The sequence below is a fragment of the Ovis aries genome, chromosome 3, assembly GCF_016772045.2.
Source record: "Ovis aries strain OAR_USU_Benz2616 breed Rambouillet chromosome 3, ARS-UI_Ramb_v3.0, whole genome shotgun sequence".
NCBI lineage: Eukaryota > Metazoa > Chordata > Mammalia > Artiodactyla > Bovidae > Ovis > Ovis aries.
The window spans coordinates 104,778,603-104,792,043 of record NC_056056.1 but is presented as its reverse complement, the minus strand read 5'-3'; the positions used below and the strand labels follow the sequence as shown (position 1 = coordinate 104,792,043).

General features: G+C 43.6%; 2 protein-coding genes across 9 annotated transcripts in view; both read left to right on the top strand.

The window, feature by feature from the left end:
- The first annotated feature begins 1,408 nt into the window (after positions 1–1,408).
- On the top strand, positions 1,409–2,409 carry MTLN (mitoregulin). The gene is made up of 2 exons (XM_027965923.2): positions 1,409–1,725; positions 2,315–2,409. Exon 1 carries the CDS (start codon positions 1,418–1,420, stop codon positions 1,586–1,588), a length of 171 nt encoding a protein of 56 aa, XP_027821724.2. The 5' UTR covers positions 1,409–1,417; the 3' UTR covers positions 1,589–1,725; positions 2,315–2,409.
- Positions 2,410–7,806: 5,397 nt separating this feature from the next.
- NPHP1 (nephrocystin 1) overlaps positions 7,807–13,441 on the top strand; it is a 68,049-nt gene continuing 62,414 nt past the window's right edge. For 4 of the 8 annotated variants that reach the window (XM_060413980.1, XM_012173874.5, XM_012173875.5 and 1 more), the window contains exons 1-2: positions 7,807–7,890; positions 11,017–11,090. In XM_060413980.1, coding sequence (XP_060269963.1) covers positions 7,822–7,890; positions 11,017–11,090 — 143 coding nt within the window. In that variant the 5' untranslated portion in view covers positions 7,807–7,821. Of the gene's footprint in view, positions 11,091–13,441 lie in introns of all 8 variants that reach the window. The other 4 variants (XM_060413982.1, XM_060413981.1, XM_012173876.5 and 1 more) reach the window with 4 other exon arrangements.

Here is a 13,441-nt window from a genome sequence, read left to right as displayed (position 1 = left end):
CATTGGAAAAGACCCTGATGCTGGGAAAGACTGAGGGCAGGAGGAGAAGGGGACGGCAGAAGACGAGATGGCTAGATAACATCACTGACTCAATGGACATGAGTTTGAGCAAACTCTGGGAAACAGTGGATACAGGTGTGCTGCAGTCCACGGGGTCCCGGAGAGTCAGACACAACCAGCGACTGAACAACAAAGCCGCCTATGTGATTAGCGTGACTGAAGAACCAATGTTTGAATTTTTAAAAACATTTTAGGGACTTCCTTGGTGGTCCAGTGGCTAAGATTCCAAACTCCCAGGGCAAAGAACCCAAGTTTGATACCCGGTCAGGGAACTAGACCCCACAGGCTGCAATTAAGAGCTCAAATGCCACACCTAAAAGCTCACAAGTGAAAGTGAAAGTCACTCAGCCGGGTCTGACTCTTTGCAACCCCATGGACTATACAGTCCATGTAATTCTCCAGGCCAGAGTACTGGAGTGGGTAGTAGCCTATTCCTTCTCCAGCAAGGTCTCCTGCATTGCAGGCAGATTCTTTACCAGCTAAGCTACCAGGAAAGGCCAAAAGCTACCATGCCACACCTGAAAAGATCTTGTGTTCTGCAACCAAGACCTGCTGCAACCAAATAAAATAAATCTATAAAAACAATTTAATGAATTTAAATATAAAAACCAATATTCAACTCAGTCATTGGAGAAATTTTTACACGTACTTGGAACGATGTGGGTATATGACTCTAACTTTTCAACTAACTTTAACAAATTCTAGAAAATGATCATATATCTGCACTAAAAATTTACTGTTCAAATTGAGATGTTCGGTTAATTATACCATCTACAACAGATTTCATAGACTTTCGATATAAAAAAAGAATTAAAAAACCTCATAATAACTTCTTCTATGTAAACTAAGTAAAATGCATTATTAACAATTTCATCTGTTCGCATTTTTAATGTTACCAGAAAATTCATTTTTTTTTTTCCAGAAAATTTAAAGTCACATCCTTGGTTCACATTCTACTGCTTCGAGAAAATATAAAGGGGTTGAACTGCCCATGGGGTTAGAAAGAGGCACCACTGAAGTTAGGTAATAATGCAAGGAAATATCTGATGAACGCCAAACAACATGTGCAGTAAGTGCTCTGAGGAGGGAAAGATGGGATGTAGGAGAGCCGAGCAAGTCTTCAACAGGCGGTGGTGGTTTAGTCGCTCTTCTCTGTCTGACTCTTGCGACTCCATGGACAGGCTCCTCTGTCCATGGCCGACCTCGGGATCGAACTCGGGTCTCTTGCATTGCAGCGTATTCTCTACACACCCACAAGATTCAAGAGATGCGCCGCAGGATGTGCCCCGCCCGGAACGCGCTGGGTCTTTTGACCCCGCCGCCCCGCCGTAGCCGCGCTTCACGCCCCGGGTTCGCAATGGCGGACGTGTCCGAGAGGACGCTGCAGTTGTCTGTACTGGTGGCTTTCGCCTCCGGAGTGCTCGTGGGCTGGCAGGCAAACAGGCTGCGGCGGCGCTACCTGGACTGGAGGAAGAAGAGGCTGCAAGACAAGCTAGCGGCGACGCAGAAGAAGCTGGATCTGGCCTGAGATCCCCGCTCTGTTGGTCCCCGCCGACTCCCGCGCGACCACCTCGAGGGCATCTAGCCTGTCCCGTGCGGGGCCTCGGCCATAGCTAGGCCCGTCTCACGCCCTCCGCGCGCAGTGCCAGGCTTGTCTTGGAGTTGGTGAGCAGTATTTATAGCAGCGCTTTAAGGGGGGATTTTGGGGATAGACCAATATCTTGCGGCAAGGGGGTTTCAAGGGCCCCAGAAAGAAGAGAAAGTTCTGTTTTCCGTGGTAACGCACACTTTGGTGCCATAGGTCAGTTCCCTGCGCGTGTTTAACGAGACTCCCTTAACCACGTGCAAAGTCATTGCACCTTGACAACATTAAGCTTCTAAATGGAAAACACTCGAAAGAATAGAAAAAAGATGGACCGTGGAGGTGTTCCTACCACTCTTCTCTCCCTGATCAGTTTATATTTAAAAATATCTTTGATAGCACCATAGTACATCTTTGCATTCATGCTTTGTCATCTGCAGTCTAAATTCTTAGCTTTCTGGCAGGCCGGGAAAGTGGAAAGAACAGTGGCTTGTAAGTCAGGAGCTTTGAATCTAGTCTTGGCTTTTTCATTAGAGCTCTGCAGACTTCCAGGGTCTCAGTTTTATTATCTGTAACACCAGATCTTGTTGGTCATGGTTTAAACAGTAAAAATAATTTGAAGTTATCCATTATGTATTTCTAATTTTTATTTTTCTTTTATGTTTCCAACAGCTCATTGAAGGTGGATATGGAGAACTGGACAGAAATAATTTCTCCTTGCACTTTATGAATCAATTTTATTTTTAAAATAAAAAAATGTAAACGTATTTGAACCTTTTATTAAAAGGGAAAAGAGTATCATTGCATTAAGAGAGCTGGAGCCTCAAAACTGATAATTACTGTTTTTGATCACATACCTTGTTTTCTAAGGAATCTGTGCTGGTTCATTGGTCCAACTGCAAAGCAAAGTTGGTCTAGGAACCATTACCAGTCCCTTTGCTCAGCAGATTTGCTGGAGCTATTCTGGAAACCAAACAACTGTGTAAAAATACCGGAGGTAAGGGAATATATGTAAGACCTTTACACTTCTGAGGGTAACAACATACTCCAAGCACAAAGTATAAGTTTTTATTGACAAATTTCTTTTGTAGCGTTATCAAAATATACATGTAAAGGAGAAAACTCACTGAATAGAGCTTAGTGATAAATCCCAAATACAGTTGACTGTTGAACAACATGGGTTTGAATTGCACAGATCCACTTACGTGTGGATTTTTTTCGATAAATCTCCATGTAAGTGAACCATTATCCACTTACTGTCCATGGTTGGTTGAGTCCATGCATGTGGAAACGTGGACAGGAATGGTCGACTATGCCCCTTGAGCATCCTTAGATTTTGGTATCCGTCGCAGCTCCTGGAACCAGTCCTCCAATGGTACCAAGGGACGTCTGTGTCTAAAAATCAAGAGTGAGTGACCAAGTCCCTATGTGCTAAGTCGCTTCAGTCGTGTCTGACTCTTTGTGACCCTATGGACTGTGGCCCACTAGGGTCTTCTGTCCATGGGATTCTCCAGGCAAGAACACTGGAGTGGGTTGCCATTTCCTCCTCCAGGGGGTCTTCCCGACCTAAGGACAGAACCCAGCTCTCTTACGTCTCCTGCACTGGCAGGCGGGTTCTTTACCATTAGCACCACCTGGGAAGATGGTGGTGCCTCCAGACTGTTAGTACGTGCCCAGTTAAGCATCTGGGTTATGACTGGTTCTCTCTGGGGCTGTTCTTTCCAATGTTGACTCCTTTTCTAGTACTTATGTGTAGCCTCTGGACACACTCGTCTCCCTCTCCTGTCTCACCTCAGTGTTCATATCCCTGCCCCCCAGTGCCTGTGCTGTTCAGCCCCAAGTTTTGCCTCGTCCTTACGTGGTTTTTAAACCGGCCCACAGCACTCCTCATCTGCCCCTTAATTTCTGCCTATTGCATCTTTACCCCGTGCCCAGGTGTTCCCATCCCTGTGGTGGACAGCTACCTCTGACATTGCCTCTCACTGTTTCTCCTCTATGTCTACCCCTTGCCCTACTTAAATGTGTGGGGTTTTTTTTCCTTGAAAAAACTACCTTACTTGGAGATGTTACTTTTTCCCTGTTAGCCACTGCTTCTGCTGCTGCTTCAGTCGTGTCCGACTCAGTGCAACCCCACAGATGGCAGCCCACTAGGCTCCTCCATCCTGGGATTCTCCAGGCAAGAACACTGGAGTGGGTTGCCATTTCCTCCTCCAGTATATGAAGGTGAAAAGAGAAAGTGAAGTCGCTCAGTTGTGTCTGACTCTTAGCAACCCCATGGACTGCAGCCTACCAGGCTCCTCTGCCGATAGGATTTTCCAGGCAAGAGTACTGGAGTGGGGTGCCATTGCCTTCTCCATGTTAGCCACTAGTTCTTCACTATGAGTCTCTCTGAAGCTGTTAAATTCTTTTTCATCTTTTTAAAAGTGAGCTCAGATCATTGGTGTAGGGGGAGGAGTTTGGGAATTGGATTTATAGGAATGACCCCTGGGTGGGGAAATGTTATTACAAACCTCCCTGAGAGATGTAAAATTTTAAGTTTCAGAGGCTCATAGTGAACTAGTTCTCCACTACAAGCCTCTTCCAAAGCTGTTAAATTCTTTTTCAATAGCTCCTATGAGGAAGCCATACAAGGTTGATGTTCGCTGTGACACTCTGATGGAAGAAAATCATAATGAGTTTTATGAAATAGATTGTTTTCAGGAGAAACAATGGCTGTGGTTTGCTTTGGTTTTGGCCGCCTCACTTCAGAACTGTCTTGTCTTAACGTTACTCTTGGTTTTCATAAGGGCATTAAGGGATGACAATGGAGAAGCAGTGACTAGCGTTAAAGTGACTATGCTGAGGGTTACAAGTAAAAAAATGTAAATTAAAAAAGAACAGCTGAGTGGTCGCATTCCTTACAGCATGGTGAATACTGAAGTGGTTTTCCTCAACCTTGAATGTGTGCATAAAGCCATGGAGGAGTATTACAGAGCACATTCTGATCCTGTAGTTCTGGGCTGAGGCCTGAGAAGAGGCGTTTCCAACAGACTTGCAGGTGGTGACGATGCCAATCGGAGACTCAGGAAATGCTTGTCATTCTGAGTAGGGTACAGCAGTGTATAAAATCTGTCATCTTTCCACTGGAGGTAAACAAGAGAAAGAAACTTTTTCATCCTTCCTCATTCCTCATACATGGAGAAGGCAGTGGCACCCCACTCCAGTACTCTTGCCTGGAAAATCCCATGGACAGAGGAGCCTGGTGGGCTGCAGTCCATGGGGTCGCAAAGAGTTGGACATGACTGAGCAACTTCACTTTCACTTTTCATTTTCATGCATTGGAGAAGGAAATGGCAACCCACTCCAGTGTTCTTGCTTGGAGAATCCCAGGGACGGGGGAGCCTGGTGGGCTGCCGTCTATGGGGTCGCACAGAGTCGGACACAACTGAAGCGACTTAGCAGCAGCAGCAGCAGCAGCATTCCTCATACATGTACACATATGTAAGGGGTTTGTTTATTTTTACCAACATAGAATTGTACCATCTTCATGACCCTGTAATGTTTTTCATTTAAAATATGGAGCTCCCTATAAAACAGAAAGTTGTCCTAATTTATTTAGAGACATATATGTAAAATAAATAAGGATTTCCTAAATGACAGATTGTTTTTAGTGCAGTTTTTTTTTCTTTCTTCTTACCTCTTACAAGATCATTAGAAGTACTGATTTGTCAGTCCATCTGACAATATAACACTACTCAGTTGTTGGATTTTTAGTGGAAAAACTGGCTAAGTGAATTTGAAGTATCATGAGCTGTAATGAAGTTTATTCAAAATAAAGACAGGAGCTATAAATAGAGCAGAGCAACAGTAGAATAGTTGAGTATACTAGAATATGTCACACAGTGAAATGTCAAAGAGCAATGAGGGAACAACCTACAGCCTACACGGTGACATAGATGCGTTGCACAAACTGAGCGAAAGAAGCCTGACAAGATGCCAGTACACTGTGTGAATCCATTATTCAGTTCAAAAGGAAGCAAGACAGATTTTTACAGTTAGAAGTTGGGGTCAGTTCAGTTCAGTCGCTCAGTCATGTCCAACTGCGACCCCATGAATTGCAGCACGCCAGGCCTCCCTGTCCATCACCAACTCCCGGAGTTCACTCAGACTCACGTCCATAGAGTCAGTGATGCCATCCAGCCATCTCATCCTCTGTTGTCCCCTTTTCCTCCTGCCCCCAATCCCTCGCAGCATCAGAGTCTTTTCCAATGAGTCAACTCTTTACATGAGGTGGCCAAAGTACTGGAGTTTCACCTTTAGCATCATTCCTTCCAAAGAACACCCAGGACTGATCTTTAGGATGGACTGGTTGGATCTCCTTGCAGTCCAAGGGACTCTCAAGAGTCTTCTCCAACACCACAGTTCAAGAGCATCAATTCTTTGGCACTCAGCTTTCTTCATACTCCAACTCTCATATCCATACGTGACCACTGGAAAAACCATAGCCTTGACTAGACGGACCTTTGATGGCAAAGTAATGTCTCTGCTTTTGAATATGCTATCTAGGTTAGTCATAACTTTCCTTCCAGGGAGTAAGCATCTTTTAATTTCATGGCTGCAATCACCATCTGCAGGGATTTTGGAGCCCCTCAAAATAAAGTCTGACACTGTTTCCACCATTTCCCCATCTATTTCCCATGAAGTGATGGGACCAGATGCCATGATCTTCGTTTTCTGAATGTTGAGCTTTAAGCCAACTTTTTCACTCTTCTCTTTCATCAAGAGGCTCTTTAGTTCCTCTTCACTTTCTGCCATAAGGGGGGTGTCATCTGCATATCTGAGGTGATTGATATTTCTCCCGGCAATCTTGATCCCAGCTTGTGGAGTTGGGGTGGTGTTTACTCTGAGTGGAAGAGTGGAGGTGGGCGAGGACTAGAAGAAAGGGAAGACTGCTAGGATGTTGGATACTATCAGGATCCAAATCTGGTTGATGTTACATGGAGCTGTGTTCAAAGTGAAAATTAAGTGAGGGGGTTCTTGTCCCTTTTCTGTTGAAGAAAGAACACAAATAGCATGGCTCTTGGCCTGTGGGATTAACTTGTAAATGGGTATCAATGTGGTTCATCTTTTAAAAAGTGAGCTTCCGTGTAGTGGGGAGAGTTTGGGAATTGGATTTTATAGGAATGAGTCCCACTTGAGGAAATGTGATTACAGCCTCCATGAGAGATGTAAAATGCAGCACATAATCATGGTGTATAGACTTCCTGTAGAACAGAATGACCATCCCTAGACCATAGAATTGAGGATGCAAAAACTACAGTTAAGTGATACTCCAGCAATATCCCAAATAGAAAAGAATTAAATACTGCCTTTGTGAAGTCAGAGTATGCAGCAGAACCACGTATCCTGTATAAGCCATGTAAGAAAACGATCTGTACATTTAAGACATTAAGAAGCTTCAAGGACCTTGGTGGTTCAGACGGCAAAGAGTCCACCTGCAATGCAGGAGACCTGGGTTTGATCCTTGGGTGGGGAAGATCTGGAGAAGGGAATGGCAACTCACTCCAGTATTCTTGCCTAGAGAATTCCATGGACAGAGGAGCCATGGGATCGCAAGAGTCCGCCATGGCTGACTGAGCGACTAACACAAGATTAGTTTAGCAAAACTGGTACGTGCAGGCTCAGTCGCTTCAGTCGTGTCCGACTCTTTCCGACCCTATGAACTGTAGCCCGCCAGGCTCCTCTGTCCATGGGATTCTCTAGTAAAGAATATTGGAGTGGGTTGCCACACCCTCGTCCAGGAGATCTTCCCCACCCTGCTGGCTTCTGCATTGCCGGCGGGTTCTTTACCGCTGAGCCACTGCGGACTCCCAGTAACCCTGCAGGAACGTGGTAATACTGAGTATTATGGGACTTGTAGTTTCGGACGCAGCGGCATATTCTCCCCCACCTCCACCCCGATCCTTTGGGACTGGCCAGGAAAAAGTGACTTGCTGGGCAGTGGACCTGAAAAGCGAGCTCCGGCCCTGCGGATTGAAGGAGCCGCTTCCTCAGGAGAGGACCAACCCCACACTTGCAGAATCAGCTTCCCGGCGGGCTGCAGGGCGCTGAGGCGGACGCGTAGTGATGGCGTCACGTCCCGGTGCAGCCGCCATGGTTTCCCTGGCGACCGCTGTGCTCTCCGCGCCTAGGTGACGGAGATGCTGGCGAGGCGGCAGCGCGACCCACTCCAGTCCTTGCAGCGCCGCAGTCAGGAGCTGAAGCAGCAGGTACCGTCTGGTGAGAGACCTGGGCTCTGGCGGCGGGCGAGCTCCGGGGCGCACCCTAACTCTGAGAGTCAACCCCAACCCACCCTTTCCAAGTTGTAACCTCCCCCACCCGCAACGTACCGGGACCAAACCCTGATTCTAACCCCTCACGCTCCCAACCCAACCCCGGGGAGGCTAGAACATGGGATCCTCGACTAAGTGCTGTCCTCCTCTCCCTCCACCCCACCTAACAGCTCCATCTGCAACCTAACACCTCTTCTATCCCATCTCACCTCCAAATCTAAACGAATAATAACATCCCAACCATCTCTGCACTCAACATCACTTTCCTCCATTCTGCATGCTTCCTTTCCTTTCTCTCCCATCCAGTGGAGGCTCTTGAGTGTTTTTGCTTCCCATAAAGCCAAGCCAAATATGCATCAAGGAATAATATATAAGAAAAATGTTAAGACCTGCCAAGTGAGCAAAGGACATGAGCTAAAGAAGAAATACTAGTCACATAAACATGAGAAAAGTTGACTTCGAAGATAAGCAATTGCAAAGAATATAAGATACCACAAACACTTTAAAAATCTTGATGCTCTTGATGGGGAGGCTGTGATGAAACAGGCACTTTTACTGCCCCAGGGTATAAGGCACAGCATTTCTGGAAAGCACCTTGACAAGATGTAGAAGATATTTATGCTCCTAGACTGTGTAATTGCATTTCCAGGAGGAAGCACAAGCTGGAATTAAGATTGCTGGGAGAAATATCAATAACCTCAGATGACACCACCCTTATGGCAGAAAGTGAAGAAAAACTAAAGAGCTTCTTGATGAAAGTGAAAGAGGAGAGTGAAAAAGTAGACTTAAAGCTCAACATTCAGAAAACGAAGATCATGGCATCTGGTCCCATCACTTCATGGGAAATAGACGGGGCAACAGTGGAAACAGTGGCTGACTTTATTTTTCTGGGCTCCAAAATCACTGCAGATGGTGACTGCAAGCCATGAAATTAAAAGATGCTTACTCCTTGGAAGGAAAATTATGACCAACCTAGACAGCATATTAAAAAGCAAAGACATTACTTTGCCAACAAAGGTCCATCTAATCAAGGCTATGGTTTTCCAGTAGTCATGTATGGATGTGAGAGTTGGACTATAAAGAAAGCTGAGGGCTGAAGAATTGATGCTTATGAACTGTGGTGTTGGGGAAGACTCTTAAGAGTCCCTTGGACTGCAAGGAGATCCAACCAGTCCATCCTAAAGGAGATCAGTCCTGGGTGTTCATTGGAAGGACTGATGTTGAAGCTTAAATCCAGTACTTTGGCCACCTGATTTGAAGAGCTGACTCATTTGAAAAGACCCTGATGCTGGGAAGGATTGAGGGCAGGAGGAGAAGAGGATGACAGAGGATGAGATGGCTGGATGGCATCATCGACTCAATGGACATGGGCTTGGGTGGACTCTGGGAGCTGGTGATGGACAGGGAGGCCTGGCATGCTGCAGTTCATGGGGTCGCAAAGAGTCAGACATGACTGAGTGACGGAACTAAACTGATCTGTTAATATTACCAAGTATTATTTCCACTAAATAAAATTATTTTTATAATCTTTAGCAGACAGAAGATGTACTGAATGCTCATATTTTATCCAGTTTTGGACTTTCATTTAAAAAGTACAAAAGATTGGGTAGATAAATATTTCTTAAGGAACTCTATTGGAATTATAGTGGTACAACAGAATAGAATACTCTTCTGGTAGGAATAAAAATAAAAGTTAATGAGACACTAACTTAAGCTGAGCTTTGGCCAGATGCTTTATATTGCATTGAATTTTAAATTTAGTTGGACATTGACAGAACCAGGAAAAGTCGTAGAAGTAAGCCACAACAATTGTTACTGATATAAAGATGAAATGAAACAGTCACCAGGGTTGTTCAAGCTGGAACCCAGTTGGCTCTTGAGCCTTTTGGTACCCTGTGTGTCTGGGAAGGGCTGTGTGATATTGGGGGGTCCTTCTTCCCTGACCCCATATTAATGTACTTCTGCTCATGTTCAGGCGTGTCCGACTTTTCAGGATCCCAACGACTGTAGCCCTCCAGGCTCCTCTGTCCATGGAATTCTCCAGGCAAGAATACTAGAGTGTTTTGCCATTTCCTTCTCCAGAGGATCTTCCCAACCCAGGGATCGAACCCACGTCTCCTACATTGGCAGGCAGATTCTTCACTGTCTGAGCCACCAGGGAGGCCTCCGCAGAGGACACGTGAAGCAAAACGTGGCACAGACTTCCACCCTGCTGTCCATGGGACAAGTTATGAAGGACCCATCTGGGTTATGCCCGTGATGACTGACTGTCACCACGTGTGTGACGTTGTGAATAACAGACGCACAATGGCAAGAGTAGAGAATTTTTATTTCTTTTTTTCAATCACTTTATCTTTTCCACATCTACAGAACCCGAAAGATATATGTGCCTCTTTTGTGGGTATGTTGGCAAAGTTACAGGTAGTATTTGGAAATTGCTAAGTCACAGTATAAGATATAAGAATGAGGATAAGAAAGAAAAAAACTTGTGGTTTATTCATACAGGGAGTATTAGTCAGCAGTAAGAAAGAATAAACCAACGATACAGACAGCAGTGTATATGGAAGTATCCTTCCGATATGGAAGTATCTCAGAAATGATTACACGAAAGAGTACATTCTAGGAACTTTCTGGAGTAATAGTAATTTTCTATAGGTTGATAGGGATTTGGATTACATGGCACTTGCCGGAACTAAGCAACTACAGTCTTATGATGCAATGTATATTTCATTGTAAATAAAATTCACACCAAATACTGCACTCTACTTAGTGATGCCCATGATGTATTGTTTAAGGGAAAATATACTGGTGATTGTAATTTTCTTCGTAATACGTAAAAAATTAGATGGGTTGATGAATAGATGGATCAAAAAAGTAGAGTAAAATACTAATGGTCGAATCCAGGTGGTGGGTGTATGGATGTTCACTGTATGATTCTTTCCGCTTTATCGTGTGTTTCAAAGTGTTCATTATAAAATATTTGGGGAAAAATTAAAAGTTTATGTCCTAAGGTTATATGGTATTTAACAATGTGATACTTCAGACAGTCTCCATTTATTGTAGGTCGATGGGTTGCTTTTTGAGAGTCAGCTGAAAGGAGCTCTAGAAGCAAGTAAAAGGAGAGATATGTACCAAAGGTAAAGTATGCTGAGTTATGTAAGCTTTGTAGAGGCTGTACTTAGATTTCAATGAGCAGTATTTACAGCATAGAAATTGAGGCACTATATTTTTTTAAATTAATACAATTTCTGAAAAGAAAGAGTAATAATAGGAAATAATACTGAGGTAAAAATGAATGAAATTTTCCAAAAGTATTTTGAAATATTTCTTACAGTTATCTACGTCTACCAAGCCTAAATATTGGAATAAGGTTAAATAGAGGATGACAGTTGTTAAAAAGAAGTAGCTTACATTGATTTTGTACTTTTGTATATACCAGACAGTGTGGTCTGCGCTCTAAGAATTTTTTCTTAATTAACTTTCCATAATAACATCTGAAAGTTCCTGAAAGTTAGTGAGCTACTTATTAATATAGATGAAAAAATTAAGGTTTGCAGTGATTAATTAATATGTCTAATATTACTCAGCTATAAAACATCAAAGTGGGAAGGCAATAAAAATGTTTTAAAACCAACAAGAAATGCAGAATTTATTTATTTCAGTACAGTTGATTTATTAGTATGATGTGTTAGTTTCTGGCGTAAAGCAGAGTGATTCAGTTATAAATATATATATATTCTTTTTCAGATTCTTTTCCATTATAGTTTATCACAAGATATTGGATAGAGTTCCCAGTGCTGCACAGTAGGGCCTTGTTGTTTATCCATCCTCTATATAACAGTTTTCGTCTGCTAATCCCAAACTCCAGTCCACCCTCTCCTCCCCTCCCCGCCCTTGGCAGCCGCCAGTCTGTTGTCTTCGCTTGTGATTGTGTCTCTGTTTCCTAGAGAGGTTTATATGTGTCATATATTAGATTTTACACGTAAGTGATCTCATATCATGCCGATTGTCTTTCCCTTTCTGGCCTACTTCCGTTAGTATGATAATCCCAGGGCCATACATGTGGCTGCAAATGGCCTTCTTTTCTTCTTTTTAGTGGCCGAGCAGTATTTCATTATATTAACGTGCGCATGCCACACCTGCTTTATCCATTCGCCTTTTAGCGGATGTTCAGGTTGTTTCCATGTCTTGGCTATTGCAGATAGTGCCGCTGTGAGCATAAGGTGTATCTTTCCAAGTTCGAGCTCTCTTCAGAAGCATACCCAGGAGTAGGATTGCTGGGTCAATAGGCCAGCTCTAATGTTAGCTTTTTTGAGGAACCTCCGTACTGTTTTCCTCTGTGGCTTTACCAGTTTATATTCCGACCAGCAGTGTAGGAGGCTGCCCCTTTTCTCCACACCCTCTCCAGCATTTGTTTTCTTACAGACTTTTTAATGATGCCCATTCTGACTGGTGTGAGGTGATACCTCATTGTAGTTTTGATTTGCATTCCTCTAGTAATTAGCCATGTTGAGCATCTTTTCACGTGCCTGCTGGCGATCTGTATGCCGTTTTTGGAGGAATGTCTGCTTATGTCTTCTGCCCGTTTTTTGACTGAGTGCTTGTTGGTTTGTTGCAGTTGTTGTTGTTATTGAGTTGTATGAGCTGTGTGTATATTTTGGAAATTAAGCCCTTTTGGTCGCATTGTTTGCAAATATTTTCTCCCAGTTCATATGTTATCTTTTCAGTTTGTTTATGGTTTCCTTTGCTGTGCAAAAGCTTATAAGTTTGATTAGGTTCCATTTGTTTATTTTTGCTTTTATTTTCTATTGCCTTGGTGTTACTAGACTGACCTAAGAAAACATTGGTATGGTTTATGTCAGAGAATGTTTTGCTTATACTCTTTCCTAGGAGTTTTATGGTGTCATGTCGTATTTAAGTCTTTAAGCCATTTCGAGTTTGTTTTTGTGTTTGGTGTGAGGGTGTGTTCCAGCTTCACTGATTTACATGTGCTGTCCAGCTTTCCCAACACCACTTGCCGAAGAGACTGTCTTTTCTTCATTGTATATTCTTGCCTCCTTTGTCAAAGATTAATCGACTTTAGGTGTGTGGGTTTGTTTCTAGGTTCTCTATTCTGCTGCATTGATCTATGTCTGTTTTTGTGCCAGGACCATGCTGTTTTGATTATTGTAGTTTTGTACTGTTGTCTGAAATCTGGGAGGGCTGTGCCTCTAGCTTTGTTCTTTTTCCTCAGGGTTGCTTTGGCAATTCTGGTTCTGTATAAATTTCAAGATTATTGGTTCTAGTTCTGTGAAAAATACCATGGGTAATTTGATAGGGATTATATGAAATCTGTAGATTGTTTTGGATAATATGGCCATTTTGATAATAATCCTTCCAATCCAAGAACCTGGAATTTCCAGGTGGCTCAGTGGTAAAGAATCCACCTGCCAATGCAGGAGTCACAGGAGACGCAGATTCCATCCTTGGGTCAGGAAGATCCCCTGGA